A 26,710-nucleotide genomic window follows, 5' to 3' on the forward strand; every position below is an offset into this window, starting at 1 on the left:
GTGTTAAATGTCCATAGATGTCAAGATCTGATGGCTTCCCAACAGCCTTTTCTCTTCGTCACAGCAAAATGTATATCGAATTAGTGAGTTTCGGCGCACGCAGCACTATTACATCCCAGTACAAACAACGGTGAATAAAGGTGGCCCTTAACGAAGGCCTTAATGTATAGGTAGCCATGAAAGGCCCTTACAGTTACCTGGTCCTTTGCACCTATACACACCCATGCATCCACACACTTTCACCTGATCATCACACACTGCTACAGCTTGAGAAGCAGCGCCTGAAGTCACAAAAAAGTTTATAATGCCATACACTAACAAGCAAAAAAGAATGCTTAATTGTACTGATTATTCATGAATCACAAGCTATTTCTGATTATCACAAGAAAACAAAAATTAAGATTCTTTTTGATCACTGCAATGTTTTAATAAGTAAGGATGTTTCAAACCTGATTGGAATTTCTGCTGGATTTTATACTTTCTATAAAAAGACTGGATCTTTCTTGCAGCTGCAACCTTTTCACAAACAGCTGTATTACCTTTGCTTAATTCACCTAGAAATACAAATGTGAAAGTAATGTTTCCATTTAACTTGAGAAATAGTTTGCACATTAGGACTGTCAAATGTAAGGAACACAAAGTAATTAATTTTAAAACAGTAGTAAATGGAGAAATCCTGGTACATTATGACAAGCGAGAAGCAGATAAGTCAGCTCAGGATCTAACAAAGCCATAGAGGAGAAACGTTAGAGAGAAATAAATTGCTGTGCCCCAAGGAAGAGGCAGTTCCCTGCTGACATATTCACCACATGGTGAATGGAATTCTATTGTTCATCTAATAAATGAGAAATTGCCTGCAAGTTTGCTGTGGGATTATTCATGAAGGTGCACAGGCTGCATGAAGGCCAATGGTTAAAACATCAGACATTAAAAGTGCTGATCCAAAAAACTGAATGACAGAAAACGTTACTTATTCTACAAAAATATAGTCCAGAGCAGTTTAATCTTTCTGAATTAATAATGATAACGGTCTTGGACACTTCACCGCACACTTCTGTACCTACATTTGGATCAGGAATCACAAACTATCATACTGACTCCGGATCTTACTCATTCACAGCCAGACTTGAACAAGGACCCTCAACATTGCCAAACCATTGCTGGTAGAAGGGACGTTTCCTCCCTGAGCCAAGACAGAGTCCGTGATGTACCAGAGCGCAAAGCTGAGGTTCTGATTAGTCAGGGCCATTAAAGACAGCACTTCTCAAATACAAGGCGGTATCTCTGGTTTCCTGGCGACTTCTCAGATGAAAGTGCGTATCCTCAGCAGGTGTAAGTGGTCATCACTTCACAGATGTCGGGGACCACTGACACGAAGTGATGATCTGCCCCAAGTATTTCGAGCTAATCTGCTGACTGGCTCCATCTCCATTGCTGCAAGTAAATAGTTCAGCAATGTCTGCTGAGAGCTGGCACACCTTACGCTGCCAGTGGGTTTGGCTCTATTTCAGCGATGGACGGTAAAATCAGTAACAAAGAAAACAGGCATCTTTTACCACCAATTCAGTAGGAATTGCATGGGTTTTCCCATGCAGACTCAACATATGTACTGGACATGCACAATATGCAAAACATGCATCAGGTCAACTTCTCTAAGCTTCATGATGAAAAAAACTAACCTTGTTTATCATCCTCTGACTCACTGTCAGAATATCCATCACTTCCATCTTTCTCGCTGTCAGAGGCCTGCAGTGCCTTTTGTGATGAGGTTTTACTGTCCTTTTCATAGTCTAAATTATGTTCTTTATCATCTGAGGATGACTTTGACATTCCATTCATTTGATCACCCATCTGTCGCTCTTCTTTAACTTCTTCATCTGCTTCAAAATCTTCATCATACTCTAAAATAAAAGAATCATACTGTGAGACAGGAAACAGAATTCACAACTAATAAGGTCTTTTTAAGCAGACAGAGGTTAACTTCATTAATCTCCTTTTGCCTTTGCACTTGCTCAGTCTTTTTAAAGCCATCAGAGAATCTAAGACCACAGGTAGGAATCATAAGAGCACATTATCATAAAAAAGTATCATGTTCTTCATAGATAGAGTAGCAAAAATGCAGTAAAGCTAACGAATGATGCATCAAGTATGATTAATACATTAAAAACAAAACAAACAAAATCATTAGCCATTGAAAGGACTAGAAAAATTAAGAGCTGGGCAAACTCGGAAATAAAATGCAAGACAGTCTCTTATTATAGGAGAAAAACTTGTTGCGACAAAAAAAACCCCACCAAGCAATAGAGAAAGCTGGAAAAAGGTAATATATTATAGCACAAAGTAAGATAAATGTGGATTGACATGGCTAATTAGCAAAGAAGTGGCTTACAAACTAAATGAATTAATTAAACCCTGCCAAAGGGTGCTACAGAGGAGCAGTCTGTTATCGCACTGTTCTAAGCTGCTCCTTCGGGTCCCAGGTGAAATCCTGGCACAAATGAAGCTTATGGAAGAATTAACCACTTGTACATCAACACGGTCTGGATTTCGTCCCAGGCTACTAGCCTGACAAGTTGTAACATTTGATAGAGAGCTTTGCTCAGATCTATAGGTAAAGATTGTCTTCATGCATATGCATTAAAGAATCCTTCCCTTTCCAGCCAAGGCTGCACTATTTAAAACCCCAGGCACCAGCACGCACAGTGATGTCAGTGATCTCCATCTGAAACCCAGTAATTCCACTGCTCCCGCTAGCTCACGGCGCATGCAGCAGAGAGGCAACAAACCGAAATTGTGAAGGAGAGCTGTCACTGCTCACACACCAGCTGTCCCTCGTGGCCATCATTTCTCACCTTTCAGAATTTATTGCTCATCTCTTTTTCTTTCCATCAGTGCTTTTAAAGTACTGAAGTGACAGAATGCCAAGGACAGAAATGAAGAGTATCTGATGCAGAACCAATTAGGCAAATAAACAATTACCCAGGCAATGAGAATTAAGGGAATAGGGAGATTTATTTTCTGTATTAAAAATCAATTGAGATTCCAACTGCATTGTTGGAAGTGAGGCCTCCTCAGGTAACTGTCAGAAAGGTGCCCACCTCCTGCAAGGAAAAAGGCTTGATTAATCACAGACACACATCCACAGGGACTAACGAGGAAGCTGAGCAGCAGCACTGCAGAATTATGAAAGTAAAAATAGGACTAGGAAGTAGGAATTAAAATCTCTAACTTGGAGTTGCTCTGGAAAAGGCCTATAATAAGGTGTGAGTGAAGGCACAGGCTGAGCTCACCGTCTCTTCCCGTGAGCAGCCCGATGGCAACAGGGACTGGCCGGAGGCGGCACAGGGCACACGGCACATTCTGGGTGTGCAGCTGGAGCTGCCACGCGTCGGTTTTATACCACAGATATCATCTTTGCCTGCCACGAGAAACACCCCTTGGGCAAACTTTCAGCAAGGGCAGCCTCTCTCCGGTCTTTCTTTTTAAACCTCTGTCAACAGAAATGAGATGGGGCTCAAGCGAAAGGGGCAAGGTCAGCCAGGTACTACAGGCACCGGGCGCGTTCGGTAAAGGGAAAGGACAATAGTGCCCGTGGTCGGAGCAGAGAAGGTAAGAAAGGTGAGCTGGTAGACCTGGAGCAGAGGGAATAAATGCTCAGACAGGTGAGGAAGGTGGAGCTTTGGGCAGGTGTCAGGTAAGCGGTGCCTGGCGCAGCGTGGTGGAGAAGGGACTGGAAAGACCCTTAGGTGAACAAGGCGTCGCACTCCCACTGGCAACAGATAGGAGAAAAGATCAAAATAGTTCATCTGGCACTACATCTTGCTGACGTTTTGCTGCTATGTGCTCTTCCCACCCTCTCTTGCCTTCTGCACCCAGCATTCAGCCTCCTCCCTGCACGGTTCGTCTCTCCCTCCCATCCATCTCGAACCAGGCAGCAGGAGGCTTTTCCACCTCCCGCCCCTGTGGCCACGGTTTTCTCTCCATTCACCTTATGCTGATGTCCTGTCCTGCTTAGGAGCTCACCTCAGACTCACAGTCCCCCCACCCACACCCAGTCCCGTTTCTTCCTTCTGCCCTACTTGTCCTCCACCTGCTGCCACTCTGCTCTTCACTGTGGTCCCTTCACTGTGCCCCACTTTCCTCCTGCCTTCCCCCCTACCTCAGGCTCCTGTTTCAGCCTCTCTGACCTTCCTTACTCACTCTCTTGGCTCTTGCAGAACACTCTCATCCTGCTGCTTGGCCGAAAGGAGCCCCACTAATTTTATTGCCCAGACACGGACATCACCACATTTCTCATACACGAGGTGTCCTAAGAGAGGATGCTCCAGGCAAAGCTGGAGGCCCACAATCCCATACCTTCTCCAGAATCATCCTCTCCCATTTTTCATCCCCTGCTTGTGTTTTGGAATACCGTACCATTTTTACCGGTGTCTTCCTGACTATCTTCACTCTCACGATCAGACAGTTTTTTCCTTTCTTCTTTTCTGTACTCCTGTCCGGTCTCCATTTTGTCCTCAATAGTGTCCACACTCGCTTCATGACCTGGTAAGATGACTAACACTGAATCTTTGCTTGGTTTCTGCTCAACACTGCTTTTACTTGGCTCACTGCGCACTCCATCTCTCCAGGAACCCACATGCTTTTCCTCATGGTCCTCCATCTTTCTCTTGGGAGGGGATGGCTTTTTGTCCAGACCCATTGCAATAATGCACCTATAAAAACCCAAGGAGAATTGGAAAGTATCACATTTTTCTTTCTGTGAACAATGGAAGGGCAGCACAGTGAGCTAGTTAGCTCGTTATCAGCAGTAAAACCAGGTGCCTATCTGCCTCTGCATTGCCACTCAGACAGCAAGGTTACTGATAATGACTGACTTGGAGAAGGATCCTAAAATCCTCAAGTGCTCCACAAATACAGATGCAGTTCCTCCTTGAAGGAGAGTAACACTGTCTGCACTTGAAGGTGACAACTGAAGTATAAACAGTCAGTCTAGAAATCCTTCAGTTTTGTGGGCATAAAATGTAAATGTGACAATTTCTGAAAAGACTCCTACCTTTTAATTATTTGTTCGTGCTATGTTTTTCAGCGACCTTTGAGCTATTGAAGCACTTCTGCTGTACAGAAATGCTGGACCTAGGCAAGCAGACAAGTCTGTGCAAGGACCACAGCATCGGTGTAGAAATCACTACAGCATCGCCTCTTTGTGAACCAAAGCCTTAACCTAACAGGGAAAATCAACTGGGATCTTTACTGAGAATCCAAGTGGGAACTTAATGCGTGGATGTGGTGTCATACGCAAAACAGGAAAAAAATACAACTGCATTTGACCTGAAGGAGACGTGAAAATAGTTGCCATTTACAGGGAGAATCTGTTTAATGGAGATGGTTTTTAGTCACAAGACAAGGTTGGCTGGACTGACAAGAGACAGGAAAACAGACATATCACTAAGAATGAGGGGAAGGAGGACAGAAGGTCCATTCTATATCCATTCTGAATTCAGATGCTTTTCACTACTTTGAACATATTAAGTAATACATTTACATAAATCACGTTCAATGTTAGATTGCAGTAGGAAAAATATGGTACAATAAAGTAGAATTTTTTTTCTTAGAATTGGGTCCTTATCTAAAAAATAGAATATAGCTCTGTGGAGGTTCTCTTCTTCCAACTGCTTGATGCTCTTTTAAAAATTACTTACAAAAAGAACAAAAAAGTTTTAAAATTATCCATATGTGCAGAAGTTTACCTGCCTGGCATGTCCTAACAATCACACAAAAGGAAGATTATATTAAAAGTAAAGCTTCTTGGCAAAACCACAGCTGCTGCTCACAGCACTGACTTTTGCCCCAAACCAAGAACCTTCTGCACAGATGTGCTCTCTGAAACATGGCTCACATTCAACACTGTCTTATTCTGCAGCCAGGGGTATTACAGCAGAATCCCACCTTATAGGCAGAGCTGTTTAAAAATAAATTACCTTCTTCCCACAATCACAAGGAAAACCCCAAAAACTACGGTTAACTCAGCAGTACTCTTGATATTTATTTCACCATCACTTCCACCAGAAACACGCAAGTGGCGTATGTGTACCACCCCACACCTACTCCTCTGGGCTCGGCTGTTGAGGAAGCGCTGACTGCCTCCCGACAGGCCAGCACATCCAGTGCAGACACGGTCTGCTGCTGTGCGCGCTCAACAGAGCGACTGAAGAGGCAGCACGGGAGTAGCTGACTTTGATGGCATCCTTGGATGTGGGACCCTGAGGGATAAGCTCGATTCTGCACCTTTCAAGAAACAGATGAGGTTCTACAGAGCTGTGGGGTGCCAGAAAGATTAACAAAGAGGAAACAAGTGATAAACTCCCTAAAAACTGGGCTGCTAAGTCCTTGTGAGCAAAGCGTATTTGTCTCCATACCTGTAGCAAGGAGATGCTCCCTCCACATTAAGAAACCCGAAGTATCCATGTCTGCCTCCCAGCCTGGAACGCTTCTGATGTTTGTACTCACAGCAACAGCTCAACCTGTCCACTTGTATCCCATTGAGAAAAAAGGTGAGGCTGAACGGGAAACCATGGTGCCTCTTTGAGACGAACTGAAAGGCTTCTGTAATCGCAGAAAGAAAAGAGTTCAAAGAGAAAGGTTATGCTTTGCTGTCAGCCTATTGCAATCGTTGTCTCTCATCTGCATCGCCACCAAAGCACCCAGCCCTCTGGGTTGGGTTCTCGGCTGTATTAATTAGTTGGTAAAACTCTACCTCCTTCCCAGACAACAGCCTTGCCACCCTCCAACCCCAGCGTACCAAGCTGGACACGCTGGCGACAAGCAAATACCTCGTCAGTTTGGCCGCTCACGCTACAGCAGAACAGAAACCAGAGCCTCCCGTCTCAAAAAGATTAACTCTGCCGCTTGCCCTACAAGAGTGTGCACTAGGCGCAGAAAGTTTAGGATTCCCGGCGTGTGGGAATGGTGCAGTGCAGCGGTACGTTAGAGCTCCCGCAGCGTAACGCAGGCGTTCCTGCAGAGTGCAGCCAGGCTCCAGATCGGTACCGCTGCACTGCTGCGGCGCTGCGCCTGCACTACTACGGCCCTACTCGGAGCAAGACGGAGCAGCTGAAGGATGCTGCTTCTGGAGCCACAAGCCACTTCAGGCTACGCTGCCAGGGCACTTTGGGCATCCGAGCCTTCCGTGAGGGCACTGAGGCTGCTCCCCAGCTCGTGCCGGGGGGGCTGGGTTGTACTCCCTGAACCCACAATCGTGGTACCTTCCAAGGCAGACTGAGCACACACCAGCAGGGAGGAAGCCACGCTGTACTCGGCGGGTTCCCGAACAGGGACAACAGGAGCACACACAAAGGACACCTTCTGCACGGCTGGGGCACAGCTCCAGCACATGCCTAACAGCGCAGTGCACCCATAACCTCGGGGACAGGCCGAAGTGCAGGCATCTCTGCACCGTCTTCCCGTATCCAGTGAGAATGCAAACGCAAACACAGCAGGTTCTGTGAGCTGGAATGAGGGGCACAACTTGTGGAATCACTCCTCCTCGTAGGTGAAAATCTCCCAGCCACTTCCTCTTCTCAGTTTCCCAGAACACAATTCACCTTTTACTGGTATGATGGAATCACACTCACGTAAAAGAGATGGGAATTGGGCTCCCACTAAGTACTTTTCCTTCTGGAATAATAAGCAACATGCACTGATGTATGAGAGCAAGTTAGAAACAGATAACCCCTGTTTAAGGACAGTTTATTGCTACAACCACTTTATTAACCATACGTCTCTATACAAAATTAATCTAAGCTACAGTATTGTGTAAAATCAGTTCTCTAAACTCCTTCTACCATAACTTGCAAAAGTAGTTGTAACCTCACTCTCAGTCATGAAACAGTAGACCCAGATTCAGTGTGGAGGCAAATGGTATAAAAATCCCTGGATGTGTGTATCTTGACTGAGCTCAGCTGTAAGCATTTGGTATCACATCAACATTTTAGCCAAAAAAAAAAAAAAAAGATTTTGCCACAGTCAGTATGAACTCTTTGACTCTTTATCCTTACCTCCTTCCAATAGCTTCCCTTTGTAGACACAAAGGTTTTCTCCTCCACAATGCTGCTGATAGACTTTGATTTCATCTCTGTAATCAGCGTCATTGTGAGATAAATGCACACTTTTTCCTAGAAAGACCATGGTAACAAATGCGTTGCTGCGTAACGAGGACTTCGGGAATCCTCCAGAATTCTGCAGCAGGAGATACACAAAAAATGCATGCAGCTTCCAACTCTAACAGAAGGTGAACACAAAGATCATATATGCACAGCAGACACTTGAGGCTTCCAGTCTTTTAAGACAGATCTTGAGCTGCTTAAATTGGAAAGTGTTTTGTAACATGCAGAAGGGCAGAAAAATATTTTGAACTGAAAATCCATTGCATTGAATTGCCAAAAATTGCAGGGATCATGTTTAATGACCCGTATCGTTCCTCCCAATCCTGGGTTCCTACAATCTAATTTACAGGAGTCAAAACTGGCTGGAGAGACAGTGTAACAGATGAAGTTTTCATATGCTCAAGGCATTTCATATATCCCTCTGAAGTTCTGGTAGTAGGTATGGTCAGAGATAGGATCAGATTGACCAAAATGGGAGGCTTTGAGTAAGAGTTCCCATGGTGGTTTTGTTCAAGCACCCTTTCCCCCCCCCCCAGCTAACAAAAAACACCAAATATATTAGTATATATAGAGATGGGTGGCAGTTATGTATTTTAATAGTTATAAATTTTCTTTCTTTCAAAAATTCAGTGAATCTTTATGCAAACTAGGTATACACATCTTTCAGCATTAGGCAAATACACCAATGAGGAAGGTAATATACCCATGCGCAAACAGAGAGTAGACAGAGATAACTTACCTTTGTTAAAAGTTGCTCTAAGCCATTTGGTGCAGTGGTGGGACGAAATCGTCTCCCTCTGGGCATCCCATTTCTCACTGCATTTACATTCTTATCTCCTTTTTGCAGGGGCGGAGGTGGCACCGGTACCACATAATTGTTAATGACGGGGAGTTGATATGGGGATATACCAGTCACATATTCCATTGAATTCATAAGTCTTAACCCACTCCTCTCCCCCTGCAAAAACATTTTAACCAGGTTAAACAGGTTATGCAAAAATAGCTACCAAGCATATTGAACTCGCCAGGGTTTGGCTGCTCTTTACATTTAGTAACACACATACTTCTAGAACAATTCCTGAACTTGGTGTTTGCAATTTTATTCATGAAAACATTTCTGTGCTAAAACCTTTTCTTTTAATTTGCAAAGCAACAGGCAGATTGCTTGAAAATGTCACCCCCATAGATATATACGACATTGCAAACCATGTGGTGCTTGTAACCACGCAGAGTTCTGATCACAAGCAGACCGAATATTGCACAACCCCACAGCACTGCTGCGCTCTCTCAGCTGGCAAGCAAATTCCGAAGCAGCCAGAATCTTCAACAGTAACATCATTTGGCATCAATTACACAAGATGTGGTTCAAAACACTTCTTTCCCATTTGTAGTGGAGGTTTAGTCCTCCTTCAGGACGAAATGCTAACAGAGGGTCCAGGGCCCTGAAAAGCAAGATATCCCTAGGGAATAAATTCTGCAAATGTTGCACACTCTGGATCTGAGCTCGGCATCATGTCTTCATAATCTATGACTGATTTAGCTGTTTTGTCAGTAGCAAGCATTAAAAAAAACAATTTAATAACCTGTAATTTGACTAGACATAGATAGTGCCAGCAAATTCTGGGAGAAATGCTCATGGGCATCACAATACAGAGCAAATGCACAGCAGAAGGGGGCTATTCTTACAGTGTCTGCCAGTCAGTGGTAGCAGGTCACAGTCTCATTCCAAAATCCTTCAGTCCCATGGAACTCCTAACACAAAGCCAATTACATAAAGTTGTTCTAGATCAGAAGACAAGTCCAAATCTCACCTAAAAGTAACTGCGTACACATCAAGATCATGTCTGGCTATTCCAAAAAGCTCTCATTCTCTGAACCCGCTAGTGTGACTTAGTAGGAGGAATGGTAAAAAAAAAAAAGTAAGGAGTTTTTTGCTCCTTCGCAGCTGTAGATGAAGATGAAAACTTGTAAGACTGTGTGAAAATATTCATGAGTTATTGGTGTTAACCAGGTGGCTGCCTCCTCCTCCATGTAACAGAAAATCTATGTAGAGTGAGAAAATTTTGCATGCAGAGAGATTTTATACTATAAAAGATAAGCCACCATATTTTTCCTCACTGTGATCAAGAACTGGGCATTAGACCAGTAAAACAATGCCTTGAAAATTAAGGGGAGGTTAAAAAGGAGAGTTTAAATAAAAGCTGACAACCATCTGGAAGGCAAGTTGCCAGCAGTATGCAGTTCTGGGAACTACAGTACTAAAGCAGTATTATAAAGCTGTCCCTAAAATTATATTATTTTCAGAATGAAATATGGCCTCACCCCAGTGGCAAACTGCTGATCATGTTCAAGTGTGTGGCACTTCTGTTTAGAGCTTGAAGTCTTTGGTATAGACCCTACTACAGCACAGCTGCGAAGTGGTTGGAGTCGAAGTGGGTATTGCATATTTCCTGGAGCTGTATTTGGTCGCCAGGAAGTCTAGAAAAGGAAAAAGAAAATGGAAACAGCTACAAAATCTCAGTGTATAGTTTCCAGTGCAGAGCATCATCATAAAGAAAAAAAAGGAAAAAAAATAGCACTGATCAAGATATTTGGAAGGGATGAGTGATTCTCAGGTACCTTCAGGAAATGAAATGTTCTAGTCTGCTCCAAAAAGCCAGACCCCTTTAGGCATGTCTACTTGAGCATCCAAAACCTGGAGCATCCAAAATAACACTTGGCCATAAATACAGGTTTTGCCACTGTCTCTTCACAGCGCAGCCTTGAAGCAAACATCATGAACTCAGAGACACTGTAGCAGCGTGCTGTTTTGGTGACGGCAGCACATGGACAACGAGAACGCACGACAAAAGCATGGCTATTTCTGTTCAATACTCAGCATTTTTCTGACTTTTTTTATTTCATCTTTTCCTTGTATACCCTTCAGAATACCAAGTTAAAATGTACAACCTAAAAAATCTGTTTAACTGGGTTAACTCACCGTCTTAGAAAAGACAGGTTCCTTGCATCGGCGTTGATGAGAAGGGTGTCCACCAGCATAATCAACTAGAGGTCCAGGTGCCCTCTGTATGGGGGGCAGACGGTCACTCAGGACTGGAAGTCTCCCTTCAATCTGCACCAATTATCATTATTGAAATGGAGAACCAGTTAAAACTGAACTATATATTTGACTTTTGACCTTAGACTTTAGTATCATTATATTTCAAGAGTATATTAACATTCCTTCTCTGCCTGTTAAACAGAGTAAGAGGCTTCTGAACCACAGCTCCAAGGCAAGGCCTTCTGGAATGAGCTTTAGTCTTACTTCACCACTTCAACTCTGCTTTCTAAAAGACCTCCATCGTTTTCAGAACTTTACAACATGTGTAAACTTGCCTACAGCCACAGTATTCATTGACAACACTCAATGTACTGATACCGGCCTAACCTTGGGTGACAAGGCAGATAAAAGGGAAAGATTAAAACAAATTTATCACAAAGCAAAGCTATTTTTTCCAGGTTCTGATGTGCCATTCCTGCAACACCGGCTTCTCAATATTTCTCTTTAATGACATGATCCTGCAAACAGGACATCAGCCTCAAGTGATGAAGGATGAGGCCCTAGTCTGGATCAATCGGGGCAGTCAGTGCTCTAGCCTAAGCACAGATGTCATAGGTATATGTGCACACTTTCAGCTGTGTGCGCTTACGTTGCAGCACATGGAGCAGTTGGTGAAACTCACCAGTTGTGAGTGACCGGTTGGTTCTCCAGCCACTGAAGGCTGGAGCCCATAATGATTTCTTGGACCAAGGGGTGGATGTGGGGACCGCGTAGGTCTGGCATCTTCCACTGATCTTCTGGATTGTTCCACCTAAAAGAACACAAATTTACATCCCTGAGGTACTAAATACTCTAACAGCAATGTTTGAGCTTGCCTTCCGTCCGTCTTTCATCGGACAGCTATGACAATCAACGTGCCTAGACCCGATGGAACACCTAGTTAAGGAAGGAAAGGAAATCACGGGGAGAATGAGAGAGGGACGAGGGAAAAGACTTGTTCCCATCTCTGACTCATTCCCCTGCAGCCCTCTCCAGCTGCTGATCCCCTCAAATTCAATTCATCTGCCTGTTTCTGTGTATCTCCCAATTCTTGGTTTGGTTGAAGGTCTCTTTCTTTCCTAAATTTGAGTGCACCTGCCACTTCCTTGCTCTGACTGCTGCCCTCCCTACCTTTTCTTCTCAAAATCTCCACACTGGGCTGACTGCCCTTCTGGAAATAGATAGCTCTGTCTCTCATCCTCCCTTGCTCAGTCATCTGTCTTTTCTCCTTTCCTTTCAGATTAGCTACTCAGCTGAATACACTGAATGTATGAGGTGAGAATTAAATTACACTGCTAATTCCAGTCGGGTTCCTGTGTCCCACTGTGGCATCACAGCAAAGATACAGATCACATATCTGCAGGCATTTCCCTTATACTTCTCACTGAAGGAAGCAGTTTGGGTTTATGTTCCAAAATAATCCAAGTCCAAGATCCCTTGACAGGGTGCCTTAGTCGCTACTTCCACTGTGGTGACTTTCTACCAGCAGAACTTCAGTCAGTAAATAATGCCTTTGCAATTACCATAGTGATCGGTGTTTTTCATGAAAATCTCCTCCTTTCTTTTCTTAATGAATTGCTCATAAATGTATTATTTAAAATTAAAAAGATTTGACTTTTTTTCAACTGCTCAAAGAAGCAGCTAGCTTCTCAGTGCATTCTTCTCGATATGTGCAGGCTCCTAATAAAAAAATAAGATGTTGAGTATGTTTCAGCCAAAAGGAGAACAACTTTTCCCATATGAGTCCAAGTGACTTCATGGGGAGAAGAATCAATGACTTCTGTGGGATATCCATGACTCTCAACAACCACAGAATCAAGCTCTACCTACATGACATCAAAGTGAAGACTTCTGAAACCTCTTTTCATTACTTACATGCTGGTTCTGCTAAATATCATGTGGAGAGGCAAACGACTGAAAACGTGAGCTCAGTAGCAGTCAAAAGCAGATAGTGTCTAGAATTACTAGGAGAACTGCAGCGCATATCTTGAATTATTCATCCCATTCTGGTTCCCCATTTCAAAACAGAAATAGTAGAACTAGAAAAGGTAAAAAAAAAAATGGCAACAGGAATGAGAAGCCTGGAATGGCTCATGTATGAAAGATGCAATAGACTGAGGGTCTTCAGCTTGGAAAACTGAGAAGGAATACGCAAAGGTATGTAAAACCACAAATACCTTGGAAAAGCAGAACAGTTATTCACTTTTTTCATAACTAGAACAATGGAGCATCAAGCAGAACTATCAGACAGCAGATACATTAATTATTGTGCAGAAATGCAAGGAAGTACCAATTCATAATTCAATTCCACAACTAAGAACACTGCAGAACCAAAACAGTAAGCAGATTCAAAAGGAATCTGGTGCATGAATGGAAATTCCTGAACTGCTGGACAGAGGAAGGAGATGTAACCTGGGGCAGGATCATCCTCTGCTTGCCTGTGTCTTGTACTTTTTCCATAAACATGAAAGACCGGACTCCTGGCTCAGTGAACCTCTGGCCTGACTCATGGCTGTTATTTAACACAGGGCAAAACTGCCATGTCCCATCAGTTCTCAGTAGCACACAAGCTTTACCTTGATTTGCTGCACCCTCTCCTTCCCCAAAGAATTTTCAAGTTTCCTTTTTATTTCCAGCTGATGATGACGCTGTCCATGTAAGAGAAAGAGAAATCTCATTAACGGACATTATGAGATGTCAATGAATGCTTCTGTTCTGCTTACCACTTGCCTGCTCCCTGGTCACCACCCTCATTGAGCCCTATTATAAAACTACTGTTGATTCAATCCATTTGCATTACACCTGTGTCTATTAACAACGGCAAGGGAACGAATGAGCATTTGTAAAGTTGTAGGGACCAAGTCCATTCTTGATACGTAACAGGCATGTGCCCCAATTTTGTACTCAGATGAGATACATAATCATGTTCAAACTATTTTGTTTTGACTAGAATTTTTTTAAGCAAACTAGCCCTGTGGATATCATCCCACAATCCAATGACTGCCAAAGTGCAGTAAGTGACCAGGACAGCGTTCTAACGACATTATGGTTAGACAGCTAGACCAGTGGAGGTTTCATGTGGGGGACATCAAGCACAAAGATTGTCCTTTTTCCCAGCAGGGGAGAGCCTTTCAGGGGAGCATGAGGGCACAGCTACAGAAAACAGTCCAGTATGAGTTAACAGCCACTGGCTGTCAGTAGGAAAGTATCTGAAAAGGCTTACACATCTCTAGTAAATGCGTACCTCCATGTCAAGGACCTTATGAAATATGGCCCGAGCCAGGCACTCCTGTACGTATTGTTGGTGCTCCCTCCTCATAGCATTTAGTCGGTACTCTTTCTCAGATATTATTCTTCCACTCCTTGAGATCTGCCATAAACAAATATAACATAACTAAAAAGGAGAAGACAGAATAAAGTATGTTTTCAAGCAGAGTGCCATTTCCCAGAAAGACTACTTTCTCTTCCCAGTTAGGTACCCCCACTGCTTCTGCCATGGTGCTGGCACTCACCTGCCCAGCACGGAATTGCAGTTTCTTTGACCCTGTGGACCCCATCGGCCAAATGGGGAGAGCAGAGGAGTAGCAGTCACATTCCCTAACAGCTGAGGGCTCAGCCTTACTCTTCATGGGCCATTGCCCAAGTCAGCGGAGGGGAATTTAAATACTTGCCTTCCTACTGCGTAAGGGTTGCATCTGCCTGTGATAAACAGAGTCACACCTAGGAGTGTGTATGTACTTTTCAAAATGTTCGGCACATTCACCTTTACCAAATCCTCCAGTTTTCCATTAAACACTTTTGAAAAATAACACTGAAGCTATTGAAACAACTAGTAGAGTCAAAGACGCTTAGACTCACGGTTCAAAAAAACCTAAAAGAATCAATATGATTCTGTATATTTGCAAACCGAAAGATTTTTCAGAGGTGAACTCCAATGAGCAAAAAAGAAAAATGGAGCAGAAACACAAAAACATTCTGAATTTATCAAAACCTCACCATAAAATACCTTCTTCTGCTTGGATGTGAAATACAAGCAGATTGACAAATACACTCATGTCGCTGTAATTGTGCAGTAATACGCAATAACTTACTGAAACTGCATTACTGAGCAGAAGCTCAGGGCCAAGCCAAGGCTCTCCAGTGTTCACATACAGCACCAATCCATGTCAGCCACTGGTCCCAGTTTCTCGCAGATAAGTACTCTAGCTGTTGCATTACAGAAAGTGCAGTGGAAGTGTAAACGTGATATTCTCTGGAGTACGGCCTCCAGACTGACTGTTAGCACATCTCCTCTAGTATGCAATCACCATCCACCAGCAGCCCACATGCCAGCATCTTCATAGTCCCCGGTGGCCCTCAGACCTTGACATCCTGAAACGTGCTCAATGCCAGCTACGGTATTTCCTCAGCTGTTAGTAGTGTTTCAGAAACCACTTAGCGCAGGGAGCTAGGCACAGCCTTACGCACCACAGCCCTGTGTCCCCGCAGTACCTAGCTGACCAACGGTAGATAATAATGCAGTGGGAAATGCTTGGATTGAACAAACCCACCCTCAGGCTCAGTGCGATCGTGTGGCTTTGATCTGGCATACCATAATTTCACATTTGGCTACCTGGTCAAATTCTTACCAATGACAAACATGCCTCTAACAAATAACCAACAGAACCATCAGTGGTTTGACTTGTGCAATATTAAAGAATTCTTTTCTTTTTTTCTCAGAAAAAGAAACTTTTCAATCTCACCAGTCCTGATCTCTGAAGATGCCGTCTTATCCTGGTATTGCTGAAATATCCAACCAGGTGTTTGTCTGTAAGGCTATTGTAGGTTGCAAGAAATCTGAAATAAAATCAATACAGATGCATATAATCCCCTTGACAGCCAAATAATTACAGCTTAAGTTATAAAGACCTACCCGATAGTTTGCTGCAGAAAATGCTGTCTTGATGAATCATGCCCAGCATTTTGTCAGATAAATGCCCATTAGATTATGTAAAGGTAACATCTTATTGCCTCCAGAAGATTCATATCAGAAACAAGTGACTTCTACATAAGATACAGCAGCTCAGCATCGAACAGCGTACCACCACCAAGGCACAGGGTCCAACAGAGCCCAGCCCTGCAGGTCTCCTCCAAGACCAGCTCCCACAACAGCCGCCTCAGATAATAAACTCTGACCTTCAGCAGGGCAGCACCATGCCACACAACATTCGGAGCTGGATTGCTGGCTGAGTCCGGCAGGCACAGACCCAGCTCCCTGGCCACCCTCCCACGGACCCTGTTGCAGAGAGAGGTCCCAGAACTCCTGCACCACTGCATGCTCCCACTGCCCACCACGCGCCCCACGCTCCCCTTCCTTCGGCCGCCTCCTAACTGCTGATAGATGTGGCAGCGACAAAGTTTCTGGCAGCTTTTGCAAAGACCTGTAAGAATAACTTGGGTTGGGAGGCACCTCCAGACGCCATCCTCCGGCTCCAGGCATATCACTTATCAGACTTCGCCTACACAAAGGAATTTTCCTGCGGTCTCCGTTGCCAGCTCTCAGACATTATTGTCTGGTATCTAACACAAAAAAATTGCTTTCTTCAGTCTACTTATGTTAGCAGAAACTGCTAGCACCAAAACAGATTTTTAAGACAGGACAGTTGCCATTGTATTCTCACTGGCTTGCAAGCTAGCACACACGTTATTAACTTGGGCGCAAACCTTTGTTCTGATGAAGACTACTTATTTGTGTTTTCAGCCAAAGCCTCCTTTGGTACCCATATTTCCATCCATTTCTTTATGGCACCTCCCTTTTCTTTAATGCTCCCACCATCAGAGGGACTGCATATCAAATTCGTCACGTGGAACACCTACACAGAAAACTAAGTGGCTTCAATTTCAGGTGTCAAAAAATACGCTTAAGTCTTCCCTCCTGTTTTGAACCATTTTCTCAACTAGGATTCAGCTACATGTCTGTTAAAATGTTGCCTGTCCGAGCACTAATTTGTTCATGAACAAAAAATCCTGTTTCAAAAAACAGTTCTCCATGTGGCCGTTACACCAACAGAACTCACAAACTACTCAGGAAAACTAATCCATGGCAGCAAGGCTAGGAACTGTCCTACCTGTTTCAGGGACCATTTATTTGAACACAGCAGTGACTCTAGAATATTTATTTAAATAAATAGCCAATAATGCTTGTCCCACATACATATTAATACATTCAGTTGCACAAAACTTGTACAGAGCCAGATTCATGATTTCTGTGGTATTCACAGGCTAGAAAGCTTGCGTTACTGTAGTATGTTTTTGCTGGCTGTCACCACATGGCAGCAGTTTCTCTGACGTACAGCGTGCATTGATGAGAATACTTCTTTTCCCCCCCTCTAAGTACACTACACTTTACCCAAAAATCATCAGATTTACTCTATGATGTGACAGATTTGCTCAAGCTAAATAAAAACCGAATGTACTCTGCAGGAAACCAAAGAGTTTGCACAAAAGGCCAGCAAGCACACTCATCTGCCTGCACGAATCCTGACACTATTGCTCTGGCACTCGGCAAGCTGCCACCTTTCACCGCCTTGGCCTTCCTGCGGAGAGACGCTTTGTGCTGGAGGGACGGCGACGAGTCCTCACCCAAGCCGGGGCATCAGAAGAGAGCTGCGTGGTGAGGGACCGTGCCCGTCTCTGGAGAACCAGCCCCTCCGGGGTTAGAAAGCACCAGCACTGGACAACTCATCGCTCAGCGCAGTATCGGCCCGCGCAGGTCAAAGCTAAAGACCTGGGTGGATCTCTTTTGCCATGCCGCACCGCCAAGGTTTCAGAGAGACCAAGCAGCCGGTACTAGGACAGCTCTAGAGTGCCGTTCAGTCCGAAAGGCTCCCGGGACTACGCTGCTGAAGTGGCCAGAACGGTTGGGCTACCTTCTGCTAATCTTTTCCCCTTCAGAGACCCCTGACGTAGGGGGGCACTGTCCCCTGCTGTGTCCAGAGCAATACAAATGGGCCCAACACGAACCGCGAGAACCTCTCCAGTCTTTTCCAGTTCCCAAGTCAATCTACTAAAGGTTCTCTTTCATGCGTACGTCGAACAATCCAAAGTGAACAAATTGCATTTCTATTTACTGGTGAAAAACTGTAGGACCAACAAACGTGGAGAACCAGACCACGCAGACCACCCAAGCAAGGCCCTCCCCTGCTCTGCTCAAGGAATGTCCTGCATCTCTGGAAAGCCAACAGAGCCACACCGCCGCAGCTACCAAAGATCAGAGCTTCCAAAAACTGAACCTAAGGTACGAGAGTTGAACGCAAAAACTGAGGCTCCATAATTAGCAGATACATTTTTAAACAGTTCTTAGCACAACCTTATCTTACTTCCTCCTCTGGAAAACAGGACGAATAACAAAGTAAGTGACAGTAGGCGTAAGTTTTTAATACTCTAAATCCATTCACATTTGTAGAAGGTACACGCTCAGATACGTATTGCATGATATGTTCAGCCTGACCCTTGGGCTCTCTAGGCAGGGCGCGTTTTAATTACACAACAAGAGATTGATCTCCCTTGTTCTCTTTGGCTCTAAATTTAAATGCTGCTGTACTTCTATTACATGTCTTTCAATGGGACAGTTCCAGATCAATGTCTGTTGCTAGGCCGAGTTACCATGCACAAAAGTATACTCAAGGAAAGAAAGAACAATTAAAAAAAAAAAAAAAAAGAAAAAAGAAATCCAAGAAAACAAAGAGATCATAGATTTACAGGAATTTTATCTGGGGTTTCACAATAATCTCACAGGTGCCTCCTAACAATAAATTAAACTTTAAACAAACAATTTAGCTTACCCTGTTATGCATGTTGATTAAACACTGGTACTATAGCAACTGTTCTACATTACTTTTTTAATCTACTGTTTGCATGTGCATTTGAAACCACCAGATCACATCAATTGTGCCAAGTACTGACTTATGGTATCACCTGGCACACAGAGGCAGAGCAGAAACTCAATCTAATTCCTTTTCATTTACTTCCTTGCATCTGATATTTCATGGACCATATAACTAGTTGAAATGCAACTCCCACCTGAGCGCAGTGATGTAGCAACTTTCGTTTCAAAGATGTCTCTGTGCATGTGTTTTCTCATTTAGATTATGAACAGGCTGGTCCTCAAAAATGACAAATTAAATTCAAAGGTCAAAGGGGTATTGGAGGAAATAAGGAAATGTTTTGGGCCCATTTAACCACTGGAAAGAGCGCGACTGGATCCCACTGGGCTTTGCAGAGCCACACTGCCCGGAGAAGAAGCCTGAGCTCTCTGCCCAGGTGAAAACCAGCACAGACGGAGCCACACAGAACACCCGGGCGCCCACTCGAACGCCGGTTTAAATCACGCGCCGCAGGCAGGGGCTGGCCCTGCAAGCCTGTGCTCGCCTGCAGCTTCTCCTGGTTTTCCTGCCTGTTTCGGCTGAGCCGTTCACCCCCCCCCAGCAGAATTTAGGCAGGTTTAGTTGGGAGCGGGCCGTACCGGTGCTATGCTCGGGCTTGTCCCAAACCCCTCTGGAGCACCCCGCTGACGCCGAAGGACCAGACCCACGCGGTGCTCCAGCGGACGGGGTGCAGGCATACCCTCCAGCCTGGGGGCAGCCAGGGCGAGACCTCATCTGCGCCGTTCACTCGAAAGCACGCCACTGGAGATAAAATTCAGACCGCTGCTTACAAATGACAAGGGTCAAAGGGACAGGAAGGTGATTCCGAGAGATGCAGTAACAGAACTGCTGCAGCACAGCTTTGGGTTCGTTGCTAGCTTCACGGAATAATGCAACCTCTAACTTCGGCGTTTCCCTGAAAGCAAGTTATCTGAGAAATGTCATGAATTACCTAACTTGAGGACTGTCAGAAACAAGCTTTTCAGCAAAGCAGACCATTGGTCTCATTTATTCCTCTGCTCCTGCACATATTATCAACAAAAGGATAACAGAAGTTCACGTCTGAGAAGTTTTCTTCCAGAGATTTCAATATTTGAGAGCTATATACAAATGTCACCTCTAAATCCTCTACAACAGATAGAAGCACAGAACTGGCAAAAAAGCATGTTAGAAAAACATACAGCAAAGGAAAAGCATCAGCCTTAAACAATACTATGCAAAATGTTTGTTACAGTCATATCACAGTCGCTCCAAAAAGTCCATTTTTCTGGCTATCTCTGGGGCTCCTTTTTCTCTGCCTGTTTATCCTGTTTGTTCTTCTCTCTACAAATTCTAGTTTTTTATTAGAATTGCCAGCAATTTTCCTGGCACAGAAGCTAGACTGACTGATCTGTAGTTTTCAGGGCTAGTTTTGAAGCTCTTCCCAAAATTAGTATCACATTTGTTTCTCTGGTATCACAGCCAGTTGCTAGATATCGCTGTTAGCTCAGTAATTTCATATTTAAGGTTATTTACAATGCTTGGATGTACACAGTTCGTTCCTGATTTTTTTTTTAATTAATTTGCTCAAAATCCTCCCTCACTTGCATCTAAATTCCAGTTGAGTTCCCCAAATTCATGCCCAGTCAAGACTGATTCAAGGGAAGCAATCTCCTCGAATTCTTCAACAGCGATGTTCTAGACGTAGGACTTTTACTACGGAGTCATTGAGAAACAGCAGCATCCGATTTCAACAATAACTTTTCAATGGGCACCCACATTTTAAAATAGATTTTCATTATCTTGCTTACTGCCAGAGATGAGAATACAGTTTACATTACATTAGAGATTACATTTTTTTCAAATTTCTAAAAGCAAAAAGGCCAAAAATATCTCTGTTTCTCACCTGACTAGACTTTTAAAGTGAGGGACCATATACCACAGGAAAAAGGAAGACAGCCATAATTCCCGTCCATGAAGTCGTCTGAAGACAAAGACTTTCTGGACTGCCAGAAGGGTAGGAAACGAAGCCGGGTAACCTCCTTCCCCTGCCAACGACCATCACGTGCGAGGAGCACACGCTCCCTACGGACACCCTGGGGAAACGGGGCGCCTGACAGAAGCACGCGAGGGCTGGAGCAGCCCCGGGACCTGGAGGCAGACGGTCCCACGGCCAGGTCTGGCTGTGCCTCGCCTGGGCAGCTCGACCTTTCGGCACGTGAGCCAGGCAGCAGCCCCGTGCTTGCCACACCACTCGCACCCCGGTATCATTTATACGCCCAGGGTAACACCTTAGCTGCCCATTCAGAAAAATAAATTGCTGTCACTGGAGCCAACTCTTCCCTTTTCCCTATTAACGAAAGTAATAAACTAATAGTGGTAAGTACAAATACCCAAATTAGCGGGCAGAACGGAGCCACAGAAACCAAAAGAGTCATTATTTATTTTGCTTTAAAAAAATGTATTGAGGGCCAAAGTAAAATACACATCAGTCCAAAACGCCCAGGAAGAATTACGTTTGCAGCTGTGGGGAGTCCAGCTGTGCAGATGACAGAGAGTACACAAAACACAAAACGTACTAGAGCTGCGACTCGGATTTTAGTAAATTAAGGAACTGTCCGCTTGGAACTCTGTATCCTACAGGGCTGCCATTATCATTGCCACCATTATTTATTAACGGTCTCTGGTTTTTATCAGCTTACACTGCACAATGCACCGTATGCAGAGGAGTGCTGTGTGTCACAATGATTTTTAAGACCATTCTTACTCATTTGGAAGAGTATCAGGACAAAGTCACAGTGGGCATCCTACACTAGTTTTGCATAGCAAACCTTCACAGTTAATAATTTATAGTGCAATTAAATCAGTGACTGCTCACCAAAGAAATAATCTAAGAGAGCACCAAAGCGTTAGTTACTGATTAGTAGAGTCATAGGGAACTACAGCCCCCATGTTGCACATTACTCCATTCCAACAAACAGCCCTGCCCTTGATGGAGACCGTTCCTCGCTCTAACAAGCTGCCAGACCTTGCACTGTTTCTGCCGGGGACGTAAGAAAGGCTTGTCCAGTTTCCAGACAGAACAAACGTAACCACAGGCTGTCAACCACGACCAGCAAGTTCAACATCCCACAAGGCAGGGACACCTGCCCGGCACGGTCCGTCTAGGAGGAAAGACCTCTCTTAGGAGACTTTCCAGATACCCGGCCACTCCCTGCCGTTCCCTCCCTAAGGAAACTCTTCAGCCACCATGAAGTACATCCCACTTCCAAAAATAACGCTGTCAGACTCTCCAGAGAGGTAAGCAGATGGTGGCAAAGTGGTTTTCTGCAGCACCGGAATTCGGCATTGAATCCTGAAGGTAAGGACTTTGTGAATCCTAGCTGGGAATGGCCTAACAGGCACACGTGGCCCTAGGAATCCAGAGATGGTACAATTCCATCACAGAGAATGGGATTTCGCCATCTACCCTTCGGTACAGGCATTCGGAAGATAACTGCTGCCTTTGTTACGCTATTCGGCATAAATGCTTATTTTGTTTGGTGCCTCCAAGCTTAAGTCCAGTGAGTATGGCCAGTGACCACGCTGTGCTTGGGTTCCTCTCTCTCTGAGAAAGAGGGCCAACTGCTCAGAGGTGATCAGCCAGGAGAATGATCCTCAGTCTCCACCAAAGAAGGCTCTTGTGCTGCCGGGAGACAGGGCTGTACCACTTGTGACCTGACTCCTCCGACCCCAGGCCTTGGACCATGGCCACCCTCCAGCAAGGTGCGGCTGGGTCTGGACTTCACCTCGAGGCACAGCTCTGGCTTCCACGTTAACTCACTTCAACTACTACTGCTGTGCGTATGGGAAACCACGCTGGAACACAACTACTGAACCAAAACTCGCTGAAGGCAGCAGATGCCTTGAAATTTTGACAGGGCTTCGGATTCTAACAATAATTAATTAGTTTACTCCAAGCCCACAAAACCCTTAGGCACACATACAGCTTTACTCAGGTGGTAACCAAGGAAGGGAGAGGCCACAGTCTCTCCAAATCCATCGTATCTCTGCTTAAATATTTGCAGGATCCCTTCAGCCCCGGCCATCCGACCTCAGCGAGACCACCAGCCGCCTAGCTCCATGGACACGCAGGTCAAACCCACCCGGGGTTTTGGTTCGAAAGCTTCACGCTGTTTTCTTTACTCTTTGTCTAATCTTAACTATTGAACTGCCAAACCACTGAGGATTCTTTGCCCAGATACTCAGTGCAAATTATTTTATTGTATGAATACTTTGCCCCAGGGGATGATCACCAAGCTTAAAGGCATCCACAGACCGAATGAGCAGGGAGAAATGAGCTTGCTCTGCCTGCACCCAAAGGCAGCCACGATGCTCTGCAAGGCAGCCAGCGGCTCGCCCAGCGCTGCCTGAATGCGGAGCAGGACCCTTAGGAAGGTGAGCAGGGACCCAGTCCTGCACCCAGGAAGGAACAGCCCCCTGCAACAGCACAGGCTGGAGGCAGCCGGGCCGGGGAGCAGCTCTGCTGGAAACGAGCGGCCGGGCCGGGGGACACAAGCTGAATGGAGGTGAGCCCGGGCAGCGAGGACAGCCAGCAGGAGGGAACCGATCGTCCCCTTTCCTTGGCCCTCGCCAGACCCACACGCGCTGCTGTGTCCGTACAGTGCGAGGAGGCCACGGCTGCCTGGAGCGACTTGAGGGGAGGCCAGCGCAATGGTGGGGCTGGAGCACGACGCCAGGCTGAGGGGGCCGGCGCGGCCTGAGCAGGGGCAGCTCTGGGGTCCCGCAGCAGCCTGCCAGGGCCTCGGGGTGGAGGAGACGGAGCCAGGGGAGGCACAACGGGTACAAGCTGAAAGAAGAGGGGCTGAAGCGGGTCTAATGAAAGCGTTTTTCCCCACGAGGAGGGCCAGGCAGTGGAGGAGGCACCCGGGGGCGCGCTGCTCCCACCCTTGGAGGTTTTTGGGATCAGTCTGGATCAAGTAACGTGGTCTGATCTCACAGCTGACCCTGTGAGCAGGAGACTGGACTAGAGAGCTCCCATGAAATTATTTTGCGATCCTACGACTCATTCGGCTGCTGTAAGAGGCTAGCACTGTTTGATGGCTTCCAGAAGGGAAATGGTTGAGGAGCAGAGGCAAACCCCACGTGTCGGGCTCTCCCCATCCACTTCAACAAGCTCTTTGTAAGTCACAGCTCTGTAATTTTCACTGTTTTCTGTGTCAGATGCAGATGGGAGATATTCCTTGAAATATCTGTGATGTGAATGCCGTCAGCCACCACATAATTGTTTCCCAAAAACTGAATTAACAAATGCCATCCAGAGTCCAAAAGTGCCTTACACAGTAACTAGAGTGAAACAATCTTGCAGGAATAAGGTTTTAGATATTTTGCTTGAAGTTCTATATATTTCTTCATAAAAGAGATTTTCATGCACAACGCTTTTTCAAAGGTTTTTAAATAATCAAATCATGCTACAGGTTCCAGTCTTGAACACAACCAGACATGGAAACGGAAGCCAAAAGATTCCTGTTCTGCTACTGATCGGTTGTACGGCTATGAGCAAGTTATGTCATTATTTCTTTATTCAGAGCACCGCCCACTAAAACAGGATGTGTCAAATTTTGTCATGGAGATGGACATCTGCAGAGGTCCTCAGTTCCTCAGTATCCGTAACTCATACCATCCTGGGGAAGTTTGGACACTCTGAAACTCACAACCTGGGGATCTGCAGCGGGGCAACAGCAAAGGGAGATGCCGGAGGCCAGCGGCCCCGTTCCCTGTGAGCCACCTGCCCGCGCACAGCGCGAGGTCACCGCCTTGGCGGAGGGCTCTGGGATCGGAGGACTCCTGGGTTCAAACGCGCCCACCTCCGCCCAGGCTGACCGGGACATCCCAGGTTCCCAAGCTGCAGCGGTCAGGGCACCTGACTCCACACAAACCTAACATCCAACACCACCGTTTGGCCACGTTGGAGTGCAAGACAACACCTTTAGATCTTCCAAGTTGTTTGCGGCACTTAATCCCCTGCCATTGCTCTTACGGAATTAAAAAGGCAAACAACCACGAAAACAGGGCAGCCGCCAGTTCACCTTATTCCAGGCAGGCTGTGGGGCTGCTCGGGGTGCGGTCACGCCTGAGCACACGCGGGTGTCCCCGGCCGCACGGCGGCCCCGCAGCCCCCCGCCACCCCCCGCCTCAGCAGAAGGCCAGCCTGCTGCTGGGGTAACGGGGGTGCGGGGGAACGCAGAGCGCTGGGCCCGGCCGCCCGGAGGAAGGCTGGCCGCTGACAGCGAGGGACGCGGGGCAACGCCGCGGGGAAGGGGAAGGGACCGGACCCGGGAGCCCCGCGCCCCCCCCCCCCCCCCCCCGCCCCACTCACCCCGGCGGCGGGCCGCTCATGGCGGCGGCGGGCCGAGGGGCGGCCGTGAGGGGCCTGGCCCTGCCCGCGGTCCCGGCGCTGCCGGCCGCGTCCCCGGGCGTCGCTAGGACACGGCGGGGGAGGCCGCGGGGCGGGCGGGGCTCCGCGCCGAGGGCGCCAGCGCTGCCGGGTGGCGGCGGCGGCGGCGCCGGGAGAGGGGGTCCCCGCTGCGCCCGGGGACGAGGGTCCGGCCCCAGCCCCCGGCGGGTCCCCGAGCCCCGGGCGGGTCCCCCAGCCCCCCGCGGCCCGGCCCGCGCACCGCCCGGCGTTCCCGCCTGCCCCGGCCCCCCCCCGAGCTGCTCCCGCAGCCACCAGCCGCACCGGCCCTCAGCTCCCGCCTGCGGCCGAGGCGCACGGAGCCCGCCTGGCCCACGAAAAAGCCGGGGGAAAACAGCCCCGGCGCAGCCCCCCAGCCCGGGCCCTGGTCCAGCCCGGGCCGTCACACCGCTGCAGCCCGGGGGGAGACACGGCCTGAGCTCGGAAGGGGCGGGAGGGGCTGCAGGATGCTCGCTGCCCTGCAGTGACTCCAAGCTTTCGGGGAAGGAAAGCGGGGGTGGAGAAGGCATTATGATACAACACAGACCTGTGAACTTAAAAATATAGCACAGGAGGTGGTAGGATGCACAATCATTTCAAATGTCCATCCCCCTTTCCGTTCTTTCAGTGCAAGCGACAAGAAAGCTCCAAAGGATGCATTTCAATGATCTCTAGGTTTACTCAAATAAAGGAGATACAATCACCCTTCCACGCTCCTATTTTTCCCTTCTGCCTTCGCTTCTTGTGAGTTCAAGTTGAAGCACAAATACACAGGTAATGCTTTCAGGGCCCACAATACAGCTGAACTGAGCGTACATCCTCAAGGTTACGAAGAGGGACAGCCTTCCCCTCTGATGCACTTCCTCCAAAATGTTAAAGGACTTCCACTGTCCTCAGGTCTTCTGTGACGCCATCTGCTTGCACTTAATATTGAACTGTCTTTTCTAAAGGAAGCAATTATCAAGAACATCAATATCCTCTTGATTTTTTATCTTCCTAGCCCTGTAATTAAAGTCTCATTAATGTATTGTATCGTGCTGTAGCACAAGAAGTCAGGAATACACACAGGGGATGACATGGTTACAATGGAGAGGGCATACTTTTAATGACTAGAAAGCACAGGCAACATTTA

General features: G+C 46.4%; 1 protein-coding gene across 1 annotated transcript in view; it reads right to left on the bottom strand.

Annotated features, from left to right (window-relative positions):
* Positions 1-25,720, bottom strand: part of ERICH3 (glutamate rich 3) — a 43,882-nt gene extending 18,162 nt beyond the window's left edge. Inside the window, exons 1-12 of the mRNA XM_054833766.1 lie at positions 25,504-25,720; positions 15,984-16,077; positions 14,486-14,611; positions 13,818-13,889; positions 11,885-12,013; positions 11,143-11,274; positions 10,485-10,640; positions 8,902-9,120; positions 8,055-8,235; positions 6,417-6,603; positions 4,417-4,712; positions 1,680-1,901 (exon numbers count right to left, since the gene is read on the bottom strand). Of these exons, the coding sequence (XP_054689741.1) occupies positions 1,680-1,901; positions 4,417-4,712; positions 6,417-6,603; positions 8,055-8,235; positions 8,902-9,120; positions 10,485-10,640; positions 11,143-11,274; positions 11,885-12,013; positions 13,818-13,889; positions 14,486-14,611; positions 15,984-16,077; positions 25,504-25,523 (1,834 nt within the window). The 5' untranslated portion in view covers positions 25,524-25,720. The remainder of the gene's footprint in view (positions 1-1,679; positions 1,902-4,416; positions 4,713-6,416; positions 6,604-8,054; positions 8,236-8,901; positions 9,121-10,484; positions 10,641-11,142; positions 11,275-11,884; positions 12,014-13,817; positions 13,890-14,485; positions 14,612-15,983; positions 16,078-25,503) is intronic.
* Positions 25,721-26,710: the final 990 nt, after the last annotated feature.

This window comes from Grus americana, chromosome 8 (assembly GCF_028858705.1).
Source record: "Grus americana isolate bGruAme1 chromosome 8, bGruAme1.mat, whole genome shotgun sequence".
Classification (NCBI taxonomy): Eukaryota; Metazoa; Chordata; class Aves; order Gruiformes; family Gruidae; genus Grus; species Grus americana.